The sequence below is a fragment of the Podarcis cretensis genome (genome assembly GCF_951804945.1).
Source record: "Podarcis cretensis genome assembly, chromosome: 12".
In the NCBI taxonomy this organism is placed as follows: Eukaryota; Metazoa; Chordata; class Lepidosauria; order Squamata; family Lacertidae; genus Podarcis; species Podarcis cretensis.
In genome coordinates, this window is record NC_137181.1 from 21,995,523 (window position 1) to 22,017,635 (window position 22,113).

Consider the following 22,113-nt stretch of genomic DNA (forward strand, 5'->3'; position numbering starts at 1 on the left):
GTCGAGGGAGCAGCCGTACAGCTTCCAGGTCATGTGGCCAGCATGACTAAGCCGCTTCTGGTGAACCAGAGCAGCGCACGGAAAGGCCGCTTACCTTCCTGCTGGAGCGGTACCTATTTATCTACTTGCACTTTGATGTGCTTTCAAACTGCTAGGTTGGCAGGAGCTGGGACAATGGGAGCTCACCCCATCGCGGGGATTCAAACCTCTGACTTTCTGATCGGCAAGTCCTAGGCTCTGTGGTTTAATCCACAGCGCCACCCAAGTTAGTAATATTACTTCCATTTTACAGATCTTGAGCTGAGATTGGCTTCCCTAAGGCCAAAACATGCATTCACATCAGAGGTGAGGTTTGAACTGAGGCCTTCCTGATCTGACATATTGGCCACAATCCTGTGCCCAGTTTCCTGGAGGTAAGCCCCACTGAAGTCAATGGGGCTAACTTCTGAATGTATAGGATTGCGCCACTGGTCTCTTAACCACAAGACTCCCATACATTTAGCCATATGTCAGTGTATATACATCATAATCCTACATTATTTATTTCAAATATTTATATCCAAGTTTAAAATGTTAAGCAAAACTCCAAAGGGATAATAAAAATCAGCCTGCACACAAAAAGTAACTTTATGAACAACCAAGATCAACTCTCAGAACAGGAGACTAGTCATATAATTGCAGCAGCACTGGCAATAACAATACCAGATAAAAAAGGGGATGCAACAGTCTATGCAAAAGTCTGTCACCTCACCACATGGAGTTAATCTGCATGACAGGAACCTCCAAAACACAATTCAACTATAATGTCTGATGGGAGGGGTGTGGGACAAATGGCTTGTGTCATGGATGGGTGGAAATGACTTAAAGGTAAGGGTAAAGGTAAAGGGACCCCTCACCATTAGGTCCAGTCGTGGCCGACTCTGGGGTTGCGGTGCTCATCTCGCTTTATTGGCTTCCGGGTCATGTGGCCAGCATGACTAAGCCGCTTCTGGCGAACCAGAGCAGCACACGGAAACACTGTTTACCTTCCCGCTGGAGCGGTACCTATTTATCTACTTGCACTTTGCCGTGCTTTCGAACTGCTAGGTTGGCAGGAGCAGGGACCGAAAAATGGGAGCTCACCCCGTCGCGGGGACTCGAACCACTGACCTTCCAATCGGCAAGCCCAAGACTCTGTGGTTTAACCCATAGCGCCACCCGCGTCCCTATTGGAAATGACTTAGCAATAGCTTACAGAATCCCACTTTTTAGGGGAGACACCAGTCACCCCTGGGTTAAGCCAAAGTTTTATACCAACTGGAAATATACTTTGGTCTTTCTTTTTGAAATCCAGGATACTGCATCATGAACTACTTTTAGGCAGATCCCAAGGTGAAAATCAGTGCAGTATTTGGTCAGAACAGGTGTAACTTTCTTCTACCTGAGGAGAGGGCAGGGCGTGAGTATATTGAAGCCCAAGGCTTGCTCCACCTCACATTGGGTCATGTTTGCCCAGACCCTAAGTTGGCTGCTTTTGACAGACAAGTGCAACATGGCATCTCAAGGGTATAAGGACATTGCAACATACCAAAATCCACAAGTTTAACACCTCCTTCAGTGGTTAGAAGGATGTTATTTCCCTTGATATCACGGTGGATAGTTTTGTTTTCATGCAAATGCTGAAGCCCCTGAAAAGAGAGTTTATGCTTTTTTAATGAATTTATCTTCAATAAAGATAATACGAAATTGTCAAAATATTTGTAAACTTAGTAAGTATTCCATTTAATGTGTTTTTAATTCAGGAATATACCTATAGTACAAATCCACCATAGTTCACATGAGTCTAAATTACTGTATCTCTCATGGTAAACATCTGCATGGGGGGAAAATCCTTAATGAATAAAACTCATACATTTCCCAAGCCAATGAACCTTACAAACTTACAGTGTTGTCCTGAGATTTGCTGTGTCTGTAGTTAGGAAGATGGGGGTGAAGGAAATGCTATACCAGCAATATGTAACAAAATTCAGTGTTTGTATGTAACCCTAAACCATGCTTTAGCGCTACGTGTAAAAGCCTTGGACTCATGCACTCCCTTCCCCTTCTTTCATGCAGCCATGAGACAGACTTGGCAGCTTTTACTTGCAACTTTACAACTCTGAGCAGTTTCTAAACAAGTCAACTTCAAACCATGGTTTACGAAACAGGCTTGCTTAACCATGTAGAGTTTCTATTAAACCATGATCTCCATTTCATATATAACAGCATGCAAGGCTGCTAGAACCTGTTAGGCAGTGCTACCCACTGGACTGGTAGTAAGGAAGAAGGAAAGCAGGTGAGGACTAGGTAAGGACTGGCTGAGGGCAGACTGAGGTTGGCGGGGCCGTGTCCCATTTCCCTTCCAGTGCTTAACTCTGTACCAAAATTAATTCTCCACCAAAATCAAGAGCCAATATTTGAACTGTTAATGCATTTCCTTACTTACCATCAGGGCTTCATGTAAAATGAAAGCAATAATAACTTCACTCATTCTTTCTCCTCGCTTCAGAAATCCTTTTACAAGGTCAGTCACAGATCCTCCATTACACAGCTATTTGGTTGAAAAGAAAATAAAAGAAAAGAAAAAAGTAATGATTACATTTTTTGTTTTGTTTTTTATTAGGCTTGTTAACCCAGTTGCTATTCATTCATTTAAAAGTACAGTGGTACCTCAGGTTACATATGCTTTAGGTTACATACGCTTCAGGTTACAGACTCCGCTAACCCAGAAATACTACCTCGGGTTAAGAACTTTGCTTCAGGATGAGAACAGAAATCGTGCTCTGGCAGTGCGGCAGCAGCGGGAGGCCCCATTAGCTAAAGTGGTGCTTCAGGTTAAGAACAGTTTCAGGTTAAGAACGGACCTCCGGAATGAATTAAGTACTTAACCTGAGGTACCACTGTATATTTATAGTCTAACTTTCTCCCATGGATTCGGGATGGATCAAAAAGTAAACCATGTAGGACTGAAAGCTCTCCCTCAAAATAGGTCGCCTTAAGACCATAGGGAGCTTTCTTATTTATTCCCAGCTAAGATAATTGGTCTGTCTACCTAAGCATCTACTCTACACAATAGGCAGACTTCTGCTCTCATGCGTACACTTCAGCTTCATAGGAGCTACTTGGTGTTTTACTACAACCTTAAAATCCACCAGCTGGAGCAAGGCACAAGACACATCGCCATAATATTACTACCACATTTATATCCCACTTTTCTTCCAATGATCTCAATAAGGCCTACCTACATGGTTCTCCCTTCTCTCCATTTTATCATCACAACAACTCTGCAACATAGATTCAGCTGAGAGACAACAACTGGCTCAAGGACACCAAGGGAATGGCACACAGGTGTTGAACCCTGGTTTCCCAGGTCCTAGTCCAACACACTAACCACTACACTGGCTCTCTTCAGAACAGGGTTTTGCTTTTGGTTCTAGAGCTGAACAGAGGTTTCAGACTGGATTGACAATGATCTATAAAAACACTTTTAAAAAACCCAGTTAATAGAACTCTCAATGCAATTTTCCATTGATAACAGATCACTTCTTTACAGTGCCCTCTGGTGCCACATTTTTATAACACATTTTTTATGTTTTAACTGACAAGTGTAGATGAGTCCATAGTCATTATACACCAGGCATGGCCAAACTTGGCCCTCCAGATAGTTTTGGGACTACAACTCCCATCATCCCTAGCCAACAGGACCAGTGGTCAGGGATGGTGGGAACTGTAGTCCCAAAACACCTGGAGGGCCAAGTTTGGCCATGCCTGTTCTACACAAGCACAAAAATTGTTCCTGGTTACAGCAAGATTTTATTAGATCATCAGTCTTAGCTTGGAGGGGGAGTAGCTCGTTACTGCTATTATTAAATGACCGGGATTCTAAAATTCTTGCTTATCTGCTGCAAATTACCCAGAACTCCTTTATCAAATTCCTATAATTATTCTCCAGTGCTTTTTGGGTAGAAAATGAGGTGTCAGTACTCATATATTAGGGTGTGGGTGTGTGCTGCGAATGCCAGTACAAAATGGCTGCCATAGGCTGTGAAGGAAAAGAAGCTGATACTCCATACCAGAATACTGTCACAAAAAAGAAGGCCAGCCTTCTGCCCACCTCTTTTCCATGATGAATGGGATCAAAGATGGGATCCTTTCCCCAGCTTTAGATGGAGATGCCAGGAATTGAACTTGGGACCTTTTGTACGCAGAGTATGTCCTCTACCACTGAGCTACATTCCTTTTCCAAGATGAACTATGTATCACACCTCAAAAACTGGGAGCTTTGACATAATTTTAACAAAATACCCTATGCTGTTTTTGAGGAGAACCTGAGGAGATCCCTTATGATTTAAGACATTGTTCTTGTAGTTTACGCCACTGTGTAAGGTATTCCTACTTATTTATTGCAATGGCCCATCCAGAAGGAAGTAAGAGCTATGTTTTTCAGTCAGCTCACTCGTTTGTTTTGACCTTTGGTAGCAGGTAGCAGGAAACCTGAGGCCTTGCACGCAAAGATATATAGGCAATCATTAGAAAAAGTGGCTCTATTAGCCCTTTCCACAGAATTACTTGACTTATTTACCTAGATTCTCATGTGACAGTCTGTTTTAAGGACAGCTGAATGCTTCATTAATTGTCCATGTTTATCTTGTCAAACAATTGATGGTGAATCCAATAAACAAACTGAAACTCAATGGAAGTTTTGCAGTCCTGTGGGAATCTGTGGCGCATTGACTGCCCATTTGTCAAAATAATATGCTGAGGTTAGCTCTGGGCTCTTCAGTGAGGCTCTGTTGGGCATAAGCCATCCAAAGACAGGGCTTCTCATCAGTTTAAATATTTGCAGAAGGCCTGGCCCTTTCATGAGCCACAATGAACACTCAATTCAGGTGAGGGATCAGAAGTGGTGCGTTACCAGAACAAGCACACATGCAATCTCCCATCCACACAATTGCTCCTCACTGATGGGTCTCTTTCTCTTCTGACTGAAGACACATTCCCTTCAAACACATACCCTTAACATGACACAGTCCAAATCTGGGACGCCATCTTCTGGGTCTGTATTCCCACATGAATCACATGACCCATGCGAGATCTCAAACCCTGGAAAAATGTTGGTTTTTTCAGGCATGGTACCCCAAAATGTATGTTTTGGGTCACCACGTGAGATTGTGGACCTGAAGAAACTGTTTTGGTGTGCCACCCGAGATAACGAACCCAAAAAATCTGCAAACGTGACATGAAGGCTGGCAGCATCATCAACCCTGCCATGTGAAAATCCCTTGCAGGGAACCGCAGTACCTGGAGACAGGCAGTCAAGTTGTGTACTCCTAGCTGTGATCAGAGGCGAAATGACCACTGGGAGGAGCACAGAGAGAAGAAATGCCATGGTGCATCTGCAGGAGCATAACTGGACACCTTCATCTGCCCCAACTGCAACAAAACATGTCTCTCCCTCATGTCTCTCTACAGCCACAGCAGGTGCTGCAAACATCCAACAGCTTGACCACCTCCAAAGGCGCAGTCCTCCATTGTCTTCCGAGACAGATGGATGCCAGCCATCTTAGGTTTACATAAGAACCTAGGAAGCAGCCATACACCAAGACAGAATGTTGGCCCATCTAGCTCAGTACTGCATTCACTGACTGGCAGTGGCTCTCCAGGCTTTTAGGCAAGGGTCTCTCCCAGGCCTGCCTGGAGATTGAAGCTGGTAACTTCTGCATGCCAAGCAAGTGCTCTACCGCTGAACTGTGCCCCCACCTTTTTAACACCGAGTATAAATTAAAGGTTGGCACGCCAAGAAACCTGTTAACAATACAAAATAAACACGCTTTTCACACAACTCCCTTTCTTAGTATCTGATACTTTTTAAATTATTATTTGATCTTCCTATAAACTGGCACTTTGGGTGGTGCATAAAATGAAGGCATGAAAAGCTGTTGTCAGGCGAAGTTAAAATCACTGATCCTCAAAGGAAGAAGCCGAAGCACTCTTCAGCACATGCAGGAACAAATGTATGCAAAGATGGTTTTTTGCACAGCATCCGGCACATTTATTTGTAGTGAAATTCAAAAGGGGGATATTTCAATACATAATGGAGAAGGAATATTTGGAAGCATAGTCCTACATGTCCTTTTTTGAACTGGGCAAGCAGGACTCCACGTTCCCCGGGTTAATATAAGCCTTGTTCTATTTTCTCCACAGCCCAGGGAAAACCTCATGGGCAAAGTGTCCCCTCCAATTTATTTTTTCTGTTCCTATGTCTATTTTTACTAATTGTGTCAAGACACCATGACTGTCTTTGTAGGCACAGATCAAAGGTTAGGTCTTTACAAACACACAACACAACACACACAGTCAACCGTCTAAATTGGTGCAGCTGAACATACAGCAGTTTAGCAACAATATCCATGAAAATATGATTGGGGAGCAGAAGGAAATGAAAACAACAGAATTCACCCCCATTTGCCTAAAATATTCTGCTACACTTATGAATCACCTCTGAATTGCATTTGGGGAGGGCAGTGGGGAAGAGCACAATGGAACTCTTGCTCTGAGCCAGCAGACTTTTATATAACTACGAACACGTGTCACAATGCTAATCTGAAACTCACTGAACCAGATGTTAATGCAACCACTTGCAATGGTTTTTAAATCACATACTCCCAGTAACAGTTATCAACAGAGAGGGGTATGGTCATGAACCTAGCTGCTCCCAGTACCAGGGTCAGTGCCACTGCCACTTAGTGGAAGGGAGAGGTTGGCACTGGACGGACGCATTGGCAGGAGCACAAGGGAAGCCATAGTCACATTCTCCTGATATGTGGAGGAACAGGGAACAGGTCTGGGTCCACTGACCCAAGCCCCTGTGTTCAACTGAAGGTCTATGGGCTCATCCACACTTCTTCTTGACCCATGTCTATAAAGCATGTATCCAAGCGGTTTTCTGTTTTCCCACCATTTCCCCCAGGAAAACCTGATGGATGTTTGCTCCTATTCAGTGGTAAAGATTGGGTTTTCCGGGGGGGGGGGCAGCAGGGCAACAGGAAGTCTGGAAGGACCCTAGGTGTGACTGGGGATGCTGGTCTCCTGTTTTTGTCTGGGTCTAGGCTCTTTTTCACCTTTGGCTTACGTTTGGGTACCTGGTTCTGCTTCTCTTCCATCCTCTGCCACATGTGAACTCCTTAGCACTGGGACTAATGATCCTTGAATCTACAGGCACAGCAGCTTCCTAATGCCCGTGTTGAGTCATTGGTTACCTGGGGTGAGAAGAGGCCATGTGCTCTGCTAATAGAAATGTGCCACCTGTGTTACAGATGAATGATGAGTTAAAACTGCAAGATGAGCTGGATTATTTCGATGATGGGGTTGCAATTTAAAATGACACTTGGAAGCACTGGAAGCAAGTGCTCCATTATAAATTTGGTCATTCAAAAAAAATCAAAAAAATCATTTGTTCACTTGCTTCTCAATTAGCCCATCACTGAGCTATGCTAGACAGGCAAGGAAGATGAGACCCATAAAGCAATAATTTTTCTTGATATTGGAGGGATGTGGGAAGAGGAACAAGTACTGAGCATCAGACATAAGAACACCGGAAACTGCCTTATCCCAAATCAGACTATTCACCCATTTAGCTTATATTGTCCATGCTGAGAGCCGCTCTATAGGATTTCAGGCAGAAGCCTCTCCTAGCCCTTTCTACAGATGTTGCAGATTGAACCTGTGACCTTCTGTGTGCAAAGCAGATGGCTGAAAACTGACAGCCACTTACCAATTTCTCACACTAGAAGCGGTGGGGATGTTCTCCCAAGCTTGGCTTGTAAACAAACTTCAGGAGCTGCCCACCTCAAAACCAAGGTGAGCTTTATAGTTGCCAGAGTTCTCCAGCTTGTAACCTGTAGGATGGCTGTAGCCCTCCAGATGTTGCTCAGAGGGGTTCCCCCCTCCACACACACTCCCCAAAATTAGCTCAGGGGGTCAGGAGAACCCATAGAACAGCACTTGGGGGGTGAGAGGCATGGGGGGGGTGTCATTCCATCTGGCAAGTTGAAATGCTTGCCCAGACATAACATTTATCATTGCTTGTTGTTGATTTCTACCTAAAGTTCCCAGCACCCTCAAACTCTTCATTGTGGGGAAAGTCATGTGCTTTACATGTAAGAATTGGATCAAATGTATGCTGTTTGGCTCTTCAATCCTTCCAGAAGTTCCCACTGAGAGGTAGTTAGAGGCCGTAGCCAGGGACTGAATTAAAGAAAAAGAGACCAGTCATCTTGTGTAGCTCAAGTTGTAACTTTGAAAGATGATTCAAGGATTCTAGGCTGAACTACACCATAGACCTTGCATACATTTGCCAATACATTTTTATTTTTATTTTAAGTCCGATCTTCTTATGGCCAGCATTAGAATTTGCATTTGTATAAGCACATGAAAATATGCAAATTTAGTCTGACCACTCCTTACAACATTTTCAGCAAAGGGGTCTTTTTAAATGTGTTGCTCATCATCTCTTCTCTCACTGTGGCATTAATGTATACATTTATATATACATATAAATTCAGAACATGTTGAATTTCATTTATTTAAGATATTTATAAATTATCCTTTTTCCAAAGGAGTTCAGTGTAATGCACAACAAACATATATAAACACCAGAACACAAGCAATAAAAATATAACACTGAATCAGCAACTCATCAATACACTGATTCAAATATTGCTGCTGATAGTGTTTTGGGGCTTACCTGAGAAGAGCTCTCTACAAGTCCCCCCCCCCCATGTTGAAGCAGACACCCCACCAAAAAATGTTGTGTGCTGTTCTCTCAACCCACACAACAATAATAAAAAATAAAATCAAATAAATAAGTAATGCAGTCTTTTCCATCTTTTGTGAAAAGTGAAATCAAGCTAATGGGAAATATTTTTGGTCAAAATATATTTTAAAAAATTGTCGAGTAGCACCTTAGAGACCAACTAAGTTTGTTCTTGGTATAGGCTTTCGTGTGCATGCACATTTCTTCAGATACACTGAAACAGAAATCACCAGACCCTTATATATAGTGGGAGGGTGGGGTGGGCTATTTCTCAGGAGGGTAGTAGGAGATGGGTCATTGACTCAATGGGTATAGCAAACCTGTTGAGGACTGTTAACGACTGCAATTAGTCCTACAGGAAAAAGCAAGGGATAACATGCAGATGATTAGCATAAGTAATGAGACAGGAACCCAATATCTCTAATAAGACCAGGTCTCTCTATAGTTTGCAGTTTAGTGATTACAACTGAATTACAACTGATCACCCTCCATCTAGAACTTTTCGTCAAGTGAGAAAATTAGTCCACTGCAGCTGTCAGGTTTCGATTGTGGCCATTTTCCACAACCCAAACCCACCCCAACCCACTAGCTGATGTCATTTGTGATGTCATCTGAAGGGTGTGAGGGCAGGGCTAAATCCTGTGTTTACTGCAGGCCCCTGTTCCCAGCATGGAATGGAGGAGCTCAGCCAAACTGAGCAGGGATTTTAAGCCCCACCCACCAGCTGATGGCAAGCTCAGCACGGCAAGATTCCTTGAAAACCCCTTCCTGACGCACTGCAGTCGCCTTCTAAAACAGAGACCCTTCTCCATCATTTTACCAGGAAATTCCATGGAAATTCCCATGCTAAAATTTTGCCTTCGCTTTAGCTGGGAATGTCATGCAAACCCCTCCCTGAATCAGGAAGGAGTGTGCATGAGGCTCAACTGCTAAAAGACAGCCTCTCCCTCATTGCTTTAGCAAGGGATACCGTTCAATGGTGCTAAAATTATAGGGGGGATCCTGTTTAGCAGCATCTTGCATATGATGTCATTGTTACTTCATGTGACCCACCCACCCACCAAATTTGGCTGATGCTGATATGAATCTGGGCCATGGAGCCAAAAAGGTCCCCTCTGTATATTTTAAGGACTCCTGACACAAAAACTTATACAGACAAATAGGTCTGATCTGCCAGTTTTCGTACCTCTCTCAAATCTTTCAGATCAATAGCCCACATAGTATTAAAGGTAAAGGGACCCCTGACCATTAGGTCCAGTCGTGACCGACTCTGGGGTTGCGCCGCTCATCTCACTTTATTGGCCGAGGGAGCCGGCATACAGCTTCCGGGTCATGTGGCCAGCAGGACTATGCTGCTTCTGGAGAACCAGAGCAGCGCATGGAAACGCCGTTTACCTTCCCGCCGGAGCGGTACCTATTTATCTACTTGCACTTTGACGTGCTTTCGAACTGCTAGGTTGGCAGGAGCAGGGACCGAGCAACAGGAGCTCACCCCGTCGTGGGGATTTGAACCGCCGACCTTCTGATCGGCAAGCCCTAGGCTCTGTGGTTTAACCCACAGTGCCACCCGCATCCCATAGTATTAGGGGAGGTCAAATTATTTCTATTTTTCGTAACCCAAAACTTTAAAGTCTGCACTAGTGAGCTATCACTCTGAAATATGGCAGGCTTCACCACCTCCCTCAGAATATATGACCATGCCTGCACATTTCATCCACTTCTGCCCAAAAGGAAAGGGGAAGGCTAGAGCTATTTTGACTCCCCATAATAAGTGATGAAGGGGAAGAGACAATGGAGCTTCCTTTTTCATTCAGTGGATTCAGATCCAGACACAAGATCAAACCTGGCTGAACCCAGAGTTCTTTAGGGTGAAGAAGACTGATTCTCAAACAGCTGACTCTGGACATAAATCAAATCTTGACACTAGTAGGGCAGATACCTGAGAACTCGTACCTAAACTTTCATCTGGCTTTTTGCTTTTCTACATGGTGATGAAAACAAAGTGTTAGGCCTTTCTTCTGTACCCCAGGGTAGGCAACAATTTATGCCCTCAGTCTGCTCAAGCAAGGGATTGTAATATGTAATTTCCCCCAGAAAATTACGAGTATTTACCAGACCTCAGTATTCTAAAGCCTACTTGTAGTCACAAATCTTTGATCTTGCAGAGAAAGGGGGACATAATTTTAAAAGAGCGGAATTACTGTAATTGGGAAGTAAAAAAAAGAGGCATTACGCAGCTCATTATTAGAAATGGCTAAATCAAGGCTAGTTTAGAGCCGTAATGGATCAAAGAAGGCAGAGCTGGATTGAAAGGAGCAATTATACAGGGCAGCATGGAAAAATACCCAGGTCTGAAGAGTAGGAAAAGGCTCTCTTATATTGGCTTGCACATTTATTTCCCATACACGGCTTCTTTTGAAAGACAATATATTATGTAGTATAATTAGAGCACGCAGCCAAAAGCAAAGCAGCGCTATTTTCAGTGCTATTGCGTTGAGCAGGCATAAAGGTTCCTTAGTGAACCATTTCGTCATTATCGATAAAGCGGGTTCAAGTAACCTGCTTTTTGTACACATTGTTATTGGGCTATTGTTTCCACACAGGCGGTAGCACAACTGATTAGGCCAAGGAAGGAAATGTACAAGGAACTGTAGTAGACAGAGGTGGACAGAAGGAAATGCAATACAAAATGCAAGCAAGCATTTATAGGAAATACAAAAGGGGTGGGTGGGCAGAACTCTTGATTTTAAGTAAAAGAACAGATATTTACTTACTAACTAACTAACTAACTTACTTACAACAAAGTCACCTGTTTCCATTAGGTGGACTTGATAATATGAAGCAGTTGGGAAAAACTGAGGCTGTTTTCTGTATGACATATACCAGCTTCTGCTCTCTGGCAAGTCTCATGAATTGAGAAACTTATAATAGTTGAAGCAGGCTGCTGCTACCTTTGGTCTTCATAGATCTGGACTGCTTTGCACACTATCCCAAACAGGGTTGAGACTGAACAGAAGCAACATGTGATGGCTCTCTCATACATATACATATACATATACATATACATATACATATACATATACATATACATATACATATACATATACATATACATATACATCTTGGGGAAAGGCAATAGCTCAGGGGCAAAGCACCTGCTTTTCAGGCAGAAGGTCTCAGGATCAATCTCCAGGCAGGGCTAGGAGAGAACAGAGAATGAAATCCTGGAGAGCTCCAGAAAATACTGAGCTAGATGGGCCAATGGGATCTTCCTATACTTCCATGCCTGGCTTGCCACAGGCTGCAAGCACCACCATTTATTTATTTTGCAGATGTATAAACTGCTTCATAGCCAGAAGCTATCGAAGCAGCATATAATGAGGTAGAATACGTACTATAAAAGCAGTAAAACCACTTCTGCAATTAATATTCAATAAGTCGACTGGGACACGCTTCGGAGAAACCCTTTTTAACCAATTTATTTTACAGACAACTGGGGGAGCTTATGAATTGGGGGTTTCTATTCTGAGAAGGACCACTTACCACTGTTCTGTTTTATAGGCAGCCGAAGGTTTTAGTTACCAAGTTCAAGGGGGAAAGACTATAACTGCATTCTCCAACCAAGTGTGCTCCAGATATTTTGAACCACAACTCCTATCATCCATGATCAGGTTGGGGAAGTGTGGAGTAGAAAACTTGCAGGATGGGTAGGAAGCGAGTCACAGAACTTGGTGGAAAAACATCCTTATATAACCAGGGATTATTCACTGCTCCAAATAAAGCACACCAGTTTACACAGTGATGTTGGCCACATAATAAGAACCGAGGTGGTTTGCATGATTCTTCCCCTAATCTATATCAATTCCGACGCCACACACATATTCTAAAAAATCGCAATGCAGGAACACTCTGTGGCCTCCATAAACTGGCTTGTGAGATCTGAAGCACAGTTTCAGCTATGCAAATATTTAGATGTCTCTGAATATCAAATAGTGTTCAAACATCCCTGTAGCCCATTGTTAATTCCTAACAGAACATTTGTTCCATTTATTTTGATAAAAACCAAACTCACAACTGATAAAGTACAGGCCTACTGAGGAATTTACAGTTAAATTTAAATATTTATTCATCTCTCCTGCAGAATTAAATGGGAACAAAATGCAAACGCTTGATGTTAACTCTTAAAAGAGAGCGGGGGGGGGGGGGGAGAGAGAGAAAGCCGAATAATATAACTTAGTATCACTTCAGGCAGGGCTTTAAATTAGCAAACACTGCTGCCAACTGGATCACAATAATCCTCCATGATAATTATTCTTTGGGATTAGTAGTGTGTGTGGTTAGCATTATTAATTAACTTCAAAGACTGCTGCAAGGAAGAATTCATAACACAACACTTATCAGGGCAGGCCTGCAGCTGAAGTACAAAGATGAGTCATCGGATTTCGTGCTCTCCATTCTCAGGGTTCAGGCTATGAGTGTTGATGCAGCCAAAACAGCACCATCCATGAACGAGAGGGAAGCAGCAAAAAAGCTCACAGGAAGCCAAAGCTTTGTAGAAATCATTTGGAAAAAATCAAATAAAAAATCAGGGGGAATAAACCCTAAGGGGGAGGGGGAACTCTCCTCAAAACATCCTAGTGGGGACTGAGCATGCTCAGTGGTCCTGGAATGATGACTCTTGCAGGTGTGTGTGTGACAGAAAATGGGGGAGGAGGGAGAATGGAATGGAATACCCGGGTAAATGGCATGGCCGGCATCTAAAACCGAAGCACAACATTTTGCTGCCGGCCTCACTTGCTTCCCAACAACAATGTAGTAAGTAAAATTGTGGGAGTTAATACACCCACCCTTCAGAGACTTCCCTAAATGTCTAGCAATTGTTTTCCAAAGTCAACATGGGCATAGCCAGGATTTATCAGAAGGGTGGTTATTATGGGGGGGGGGGGCAGAACCGAGTTATCTGTGACACAATTGGTCAGTTAGTTAAGTATTTTTATTTATTTACTTGATGGGGGGGAGCTGCTCCTCCCCCACCCCCACAAGTCAATGGAGCAGCTGTATAACTCTCATTCATTGAAAATGGGGTTTTCTGCAGGAAGATGTCTATGGATGCTGCTGCAGATTAACAGCTGACTTGCAGGGCCAAATCAAGACACTACTACTGTCACATTAAATAGCAGCTTAGGTGCTCAAAACAAAGCAGAAACAGTCTTTCCTTGGCTGTACTTCAATAGCGAGGCATGAAGATGACAAGCAGAGCTGCCGGCAAACTCTGGCATTTCTAGGTTCTCCCCCCAAGATCTGAGGTGCCCAGTCACTTAATCTTTATCTCACATGAGATCAGCCGATGCCTGGAACAGGCCAGAATATTTTCCTCAAGTCTGTTGGCCCTCCCCAGAGTACTTCTCAAGAAGACACTGGGCTTGCCCTAAGCTTACAGGGCTGCATTGATCTGCTGCGTTCTTCTCACTGTGAACTGGGCTTCTCTGCTGTCATGAAAAAAGAAAGGTGAGGCTCTGCAAGGGCTTTCCTTCAAGGAAAAGCCCTTGTAAAGCCTTGCCATAAGGTGGTACGAAGCAAGATTTAGCAAGGGCCTCTCCTTAAGGAGAGACTTGGCGAGAGAGGGGAGGCATTCTAGAGAGCTTTGCCACTTAGGGGTGCAGGGGAGACCAGGGGCAGAGCAGAGTTTCTATGGCAACAGAAGTGTTAGGATGGACAGGATGCTGCCTCTTGTATTTCCACCGCCTGAGGTGACTGTTTCACCCCACCTTGCCAGTGAGCTGGCTCTGGCTATAAGCAGCACATACAGTGGTACCTCGGGTTACAGACGCTTCAGGTTACAGACTCCGCTAACCCAGAAATAGTATCTCGGGTTAAGAACTTTGCTTCAGGATGAGAACAGAAATTGCGTGGCGGCGGCACAGTGGAAGTGGGAGGCCCCATTGGCTAAAGTGGTACCTCAGGTTAAGAACAGTTTCAGGTTAAGAACGGACCTCCAGAACAAGTTAAGTTCTTAACCCAAGGTACCACTGTATCTGCACATAAAACCATCTAAAAGCCATCATAAACACAAATGATCACACAGGGAGTGGTACCAGAGACTCCTAAGGCATGCCTTAGGCTATTGGGATATGATGGGTCCTGAAAGTCAATTGAATCATAGAATCATAGAGTTGGAAGAGACCACAAGGGCCATCGAGTCCAACCCCCTGCCAAGCAGGAAACACCATCAGAGCACTCCTGACATATGGTTGTCAAGCCTCTGCTTAAAGACCTCCAAAGAAGGAGACTCCACCACACTCCTTGGCAGCAAATTCCACTGTCGAACAGCTCTTACTGTCAGGAAGTTCTTCCTAATGTTTAGGTGGAATCTTCTTTCTTGTAGTTTGGAACCATTGCTCCGTGTCCGCTTCTCTGGAGCAGCAGAAAACAACCTTTCTCCCTCCTCTATGTGACATCCTTTTATATATTTGAACATGGCTGTCATATCACCCCTTAACCTCCTCTTCTCCAGGCTAAACATGCCCAGCTCCCTTAGCCGTTCCTCATAAGGCATCGTTTCCAGGCCTTTGACTATTTTGGTTGCCCTCCTCTGGACACGTTCCAGTTTGTCAGTGTCCTTCTTGAACTGTGGTGCCCAGAACTGGACACAGTACTCCAGGTGAGGTCTGACCAGAGCAGAATACAGTGGCACTATTACTTCCCTTGATCTAGATGCTATACTCCTATTGATGCAGCCCAGGATTGCATTGGCTTTTTTAGCTGCCGCGTCGATGTAGTATCTCAGGTGTAAACAACATGGCATCTTCCAGATGTTTTGGACTACAGCTCCCATTCTCCCTGACTATTGGCTACACTGTCTAAGACTGATGAGAGTGGCAGTCCAGTGACATTTTAAGGGTGCCACACAGTCTACCTCTGCTGTATCTAGTAAGGGCAATTAGAATAATATCCTGTGACACTCAAAACTCTTTAGTAATGACATTGAGCTTACTCACTCAATGTTGGGGTGGTCACCCCTGTTGAGGTGGTCACTTAAAAACCAGAAGGAGAACAAAAACCAACCAATAAGCAAAGCACCTACCTCCAGAACCAGCCACAGCTGGTCTCCATCCTTCACATCTTTCTTGTAGTACAGTCCATAGAACTTGACTACATTTGGATGGTCAGAAAGAGCTTTCAAAATGTTGTACTCTGCTTCAATTTCCTCATCAATGTCCTAGTAACATGGATGGAAAGCAAAAGAAACAGTGAGTTAATGGAACACCTTGTGAACATGTTTTATGGACAACATGTAATAATATACTTATTAGGTATACTTATTGATGTACAGTCAAAAGGTTTTGCACTGCATAGAATCTGAAAACAAATTGGTCTTTTGAGAAAATACTGAAAGATTAAAAGAGAAATTGGGGAAAAGGTTTCTAGCCATAAGTATCTGAAGTCTGAGAAAAAGTATAACCTGAACTCAACACTTCTAGGGGCTTTCCCCCAGTGCAATTCTGTACACGTCTGCTCTAAGTAAGCCCCACTGAGTTCAATGAGACTTATTTCCTGGTAAGTGTGTATATAGCTGGAATGGGAGACCTGTGGCCCTCTGAATACTGTACCCAATTCCCATCAGTCCCAGGCCAGCATGGCCAATTGGTAGGAATGCTGGGAGTTGTAGTCTTATGACATGTGGAGGGCACCAGGTTTCTGATCCTAGGAAGTAAGGCTTAGTGCATTTGCTGCAAAGTCCCTTTAGAAGCCAGGATGGAGGTTTTTATAGAAACTGCAGCCTATAAAACAAGTGGATATCAATAGTTGGATACTGATAGCATTATTCTTGTTTTTCCCCATCGCAGGCTACAAAAAGGGGGTCTCTTTGAGTTCCAACTCACATATTCTTAGTTTTGCTAAGAACGTCCTCTCTTTATATTTCACATATCTTAAAACCGCTGTAAAAATCAAGAAGCATTTAGAAAAAGAAAAAACCAAACCTACAAATGAGTTAAGTCAGAAAAAAAGGTAAATTGATAGCAGTTGCTTGGCTTTTCCCCCGTTAGTTATTTCATTTCTTCAGTTCAATCCAGTGCAGTGTTCTTAAAGAAAGATGGAAATTTTCAAGCACCTTGTTTATTGCAATGGCTCCCTCTTCAGACACTTAGGATTCCTTCAGTTTAAGGAAGCAATATAATCTATGCGGTCAAACTTCCACAGATGAAGGCGTTACATTCACAGCCCATGAAGCAGAAACTATGGACCAGTTGGCACCTGAAACCCCACCTTTCTCAAACAGCAGCCAGCATTTCAAGAACATAAGGGCTTTGTGGCAAATTTATGAAACAAGAGAGGAAGAATAAGCTAGCCAATAAAGGCAATGAATATATTGTTATAGATGGGAGACACCCACCTAAACACTATAAATTAATAAATGGTAGGATTTTGATTATTTGCTGTATTGAAGGGAAGACTGGAAGCCAGTGGAAAAATACAGGCTAAGCTTTCTTACAAAGATACATTAACATGTCAAAAGGTGTTGGTGGCCCATTTAGGAGGAATCTTGGGCCTGGGCAGATAGAAGGTTGCCAGGGTAACTGGGTGTAGGGTGACAGGAAAAGAATCTTTAGCAAGATGTGCTGGGAAGATGACGGGGGAGAACCAACAGTGGGCTCCATCTTGGGCAGGCTGGCTGAAGGCTAGCTGGGGGAGATGACTTTGACGCCAGTGCTGCACTGCTGTGGGGAACAATACCCTCTTGAAATGATCATGCTGTAAGATCTGGACTCCCTCCATGCAGATTGAAGTGTAAATATGTGAATAAAACATAGCTCTTAAAGCTACAACAGTCTCTACTGTGCCTCAATTCTAAAAGTAAACTTACGTGAACTGGATCCAAGATTTTGACTGCAGCTTTGCTCCCATTTTTCTTGTTGAACACCTTGAAAACCTTGCCATATGTTCCTTTGCCAATCGTCTCAACTATTTCCCAGGTGTCTGAAGGATCAGGAAAGCTGTCAAATATGATCGTTTTGCCAGTTAAGGGCAGCATCTCAAACAGCAACTCCTGGTGGGAAAAAAGAATTCTGCATTGAAACCATCACTGAGAACAGTCGTCCCAGTTACAGAAGGAGCTGAACAGAAATGCGTTTATTCATTTCACTATGTTTCAAAATTAATTTTTACCAAGAAATATTTGTAATAAAAAAAGTTTCAAAAGAGTAAGAGACATAATTTTAAAATCTCAGCTATTTGGGGCAAAATTCATGTCATAGTGCCAAGACAACACTAGAACCACATAGTACAGAGGTAGCCATTGTGTTTTCTTCTGGATATGGTTGGACTACAACCTTCACAATCATATACTGGCTGGGAATGATGGGAGCTTGGAGGGCACCACAATGGCCACTTCTGGTATAGTGGCTTAGAGGTCAGCTAGGTAGTCAGTTCAAATCTTGCCTCTTCTCTGATTTCAACAGAGGCCTCTGATGAGCCAAAAGCAGTTGGCAGATTCCCTGTTTCTGAAATGTCCTCCCTTGGTGAGATGTGTCAGCCTCCCTCGCTATTAATTTTTCAGAGGAATTTAAAAACATCTGTTTGCCCAGACATGTGATAGCTGAAGGACCTGACCCTGGCAACCCTGAAATGATTAGTTTTGAGAGTAAATTATTTATTCCAGGAGTTTCTAAAGCCTTCGTCATGTGCCTCCTCCATGACAGGTACAAAGGGCAGCAACACAAGAACGGGCCTTTTCTGCAATCATAGAAGCTTTGAGGTGGAAGGGACCCATGGGTCATCTAGTCCAAACCCCCCCCCCCCCCCCGCAATGCAGGAATCTCAGCTAAACCATCAATGGCAGATGGCCATCCAATGTCTGCTTAAAAACCTCCAAGGAAGGAGAGTCCACCACCTCTCGTGGGAGTCTGCCGAACAGCTCTTGCTGTCAGAAAGTTTTTCCGGAATTTAAGTCGGAATCTCCTTTCTTGTGACTTGAAGCCATTGGTTTGAGTCCTACCCTCCAGAACAGGAGAAAACAAGCATGCTCTTTTATATGACAGCCCTTAAGATATTTGAAAATGGTTATCATATCTCGTCTCAGTCTCCTCTTTTTCAGGCTAAACATACCCAGCTCTTCTCAAGTGCTCCTCATAAGGCTTACTTTCCAGACCCTTGATCATCTTGGTTGCCCTCCCTCTGCACATGTTCCAGCTTGTCAACATCCTTCTTGAATTGTGGTGCCCAGAACTGGACACAGTATTCATAATTGTGGGCTGACTAAGGCAGAATAGAGTGGTACTATTACTTCCCTTGATCTGGACACAAGACTTCTGTTGATGCAGCCTAGAATAGCATTAGCTTTTTTTTTTTTTGCTACTGCTGCTGCTGCTGCTGCATCACACTGTTGAGTCATGTTTAGCTTGTGGTCTACCGATACCCCTAGATCCTTTTCAAATGTACTGCCAGTAAGCCAGGTGTCGCCCATCCTATATTTGTACATCTGGTTCTTCCTGTCTTAGTGCAAAACCTTACATTTGTCCCTATTGAAATTCATTTTGTTAGCTTCTGCCCAGTTCTCCAATATGTTAAGGTCATTTTGAATTCTGATTCTGTCTTCTGCAGTATTAGCTGCCTCTCCCAGTGTGGTGCCATCTGCAAATTTGATGAGCATCCTCTCAGTTCCTTCATCCAAGTCATTTATAAAGACGTTGAACAACAACCTCGTTCAACCCACATTTTACCAGCTTCCTCACAAGAATATCATGGAGGCCTTGCTGAAAGCCTTACTGAAATCAAGATACACTGTGTCCACAGCATTTCCCTGATCTACCAAGTTTGTAATTCCAAAAAGAAAAAAGAAAGAAAAAGAAATCAGAATACGGTTTACCAAAAATCTCAGAACAAAGTAAAAGGATCTTAAACGAGGAAATAACAGAACAAGAAATAGAGGGTGCCATTCAAAATATGAAACTGGGAAAATCACCAGGACCAGATGGCCTGACGGCCAAATATTACAAAATGCTGAAAGAATGGCTGATACAACCATTGAAGGAAGTTTGCAATGAAATTTTGAAGGGGAAAAAGGCACCTGAATCGTGGAAAGAGGCTTTCATCTCACTTATACCGAAAACAGAGACTGAGAAGAACCAAGTTAAAAACTACCGCCCTATATCTTTACTCAATGTGGATTACAAAATTTTTGCAGACATTTTGGCAAAAAGATTGAAAAGAGTGTTGGTAGAAGAGATTCATAAGGACCAAACAGGCTTTCTCCCAGGTAGACATATGTCAGACAATGTGAGGAACATTATAGACATTTTGGAGCTGCTGGACGTTGACATTAATAGGAAAGCAGTTTTGATTTTTGTGGATGCGGAGAAAGCCTTTGACAACATTTGTTGGACTTTTATGAAAAAGAATCTCCAAGGGATGGGGGTAGGTCAAGGTTTTGAAAACGGTATAGGTGCAATATATTCTCAACAAAAAGCCAAATTAATTGTAAATAACGTGGTAACAGAAGAAATACCTATAGAAAAAGGTACACGACAAGGTTGCCCAATATCCCCTTTACTTTTTATATCAGTCCTGGAGGTTTTGTTAAACATGATCAGAAAGGACCAGTTGGTTAAAGGAGTTCAGGTCGGAGTTAGACATTATAAATTAAGAGCATTTGCAGATGATCTAGTATTGACCTTGCAACAGCCAGACACTAGTACTAAAAGAGTTTTAGAACTAATTGAAATATTTGGTCGAGTAGCAGGTTTTAAATTGAACAGACAAAGAACGAAAGTGTTGGAAAAAAATTTAACAATGGAAGAAAGAGAGAGTTTTCAGAATGAAACAGGCTTGGAAATAACAAAAAGGGTAAAATACCTAGGGGTAAACTTAACATCTAAGAATGTGAATTTATTTAAGGATAATTATGAAAAATGTTGGTCAGAAGTTAAAAAGGATCTGGAAATTTGGTCAAGGCTGAAACTTTCCTTGTTAGGCCGAATCGCTACTATTAAGATGAATGTATTGCCTAGAATGCTGTTTTTATTCCAGACGCTGCAGATTGTGGACAAGATGGATTGTTTCAAGAAGTGGCAGAAAGATATATCAAAATTTGTCTGGCAGGGCAAAAAGCCCAGAATTAAATTTAAGATTTTAACTGATGCAAAGGATAGAGGGGGGTTTGCCCTGCCGGACTTAAGACTCTACTATGAATCAGCAGCTTTCTGCTGGTTGAAACACTGGCTACTTCTTGAGAATACTGACATTTTGGATCTGGAAGGGTATGACAATAGCTTTGGTTGGCATGCATATTTATGGTACGACAAGGTAAAGGTGTATAAAAGTTTTAAAAACCATATTGTAAGGAAAGCATTGTATAATGTTTGGATTAGATACAAAGATCTGTTGGAAAGCAAAACCCCTAGGTGGGTGTCACCAATGGAAGCTAGGGAAGTAAAAAAGCTTAATATGGATTCTAAATGGCCAAAATATCATGAGATTATAGAATACGATGGTGAAAGGGTGAAACTTCAGAGTTATGAGAAACTAAAACCTAAGGTTCGAGATTGGTTGCATTACTATCAGATAAATGAGACGTTTAAACAGGACAGGAAAATAGGATTTCAGAAAGAGAAGTCAAAATTAGAAACAGAATTGTTGGAACCCAATACTAAGAATTTATCAAGAATGTATAACTTGCTGTTAAAATGGAATACACAGGATGAAACGGTGAAATCAGCTATGATTAAATGGGCACAAGACATAGGTCATGATATTATGTTTGCTGACTGGGAACAGTTATGGACCACCGGTATCAAATTTACTGCATGTAATGCTTTAAAAGAAAATATTATGAAAATGATCTACCGGTGGTACATGACCCCAGTCAAGCTTGCAAAAATTTATCATTTGCCTAATAATAAGTGTTGGAAATGTAATGAGACTGAAGGCACTTTCTACCACCTTTGGTGGACCTGCCCAAAGGTTAAAGCTTTCTGGGAAATGATCTATAATGAAATTAAGAAGGTCCTTAAGTGGACTTTTCCTAAGAAACCAGAGGCTTTCCTCTTGGGTATGGTGGGCCAAGTGGTGTTAAGGAAGGATAGGACATTCTTTATGTATGCCACTACAGCAGCAAGAATTCTACTGGCAAAGTATTGGAAGACGCAAGAACTACCTACTCTGGAAGAATGGCAAACAAAGGTGATTGACTTTATGGGACTGGCTGAGATGACGGGCAGAATCCGGGACCAGGGGAAAGAGACAGTGGAAGAGGACTGGAAGAATTTCAAGATATATCTTAA

General features: G+C 42.8%; 1 protein-coding gene across 1 annotated transcript in view; it reads right to left on the bottom strand.

Moving 5' to 3' along the window:
• Positions 1-22,113, bottom strand: part of MYO3A (myosin IIIA) — a 108,440-nt gene that overhangs the window by 82,803 nt on the left and 3,524 nt on the right. Inside the window, exons 2-5 of the mRNA XM_079948122.1 lie at positions 17,700-17,882; positions 15,918-16,052; positions 2,465-2,569; positions 1,568-1,667 (exon numbers count right to left, since the gene is read on the bottom strand). Coding sequence (XP_079804248.1) covers positions 1,568-1,667; positions 2,465-2,569; positions 15,918-16,052; positions 17,700-17,867 — 508 coding nt within the window. The 5' untranslated portion in view covers positions 17,868-17,882. The remainder of the gene's footprint in view (positions 1-1,567; positions 1,668-2,464; positions 2,570-15,917; positions 16,053-17,699; positions 17,883-22,113) is intronic.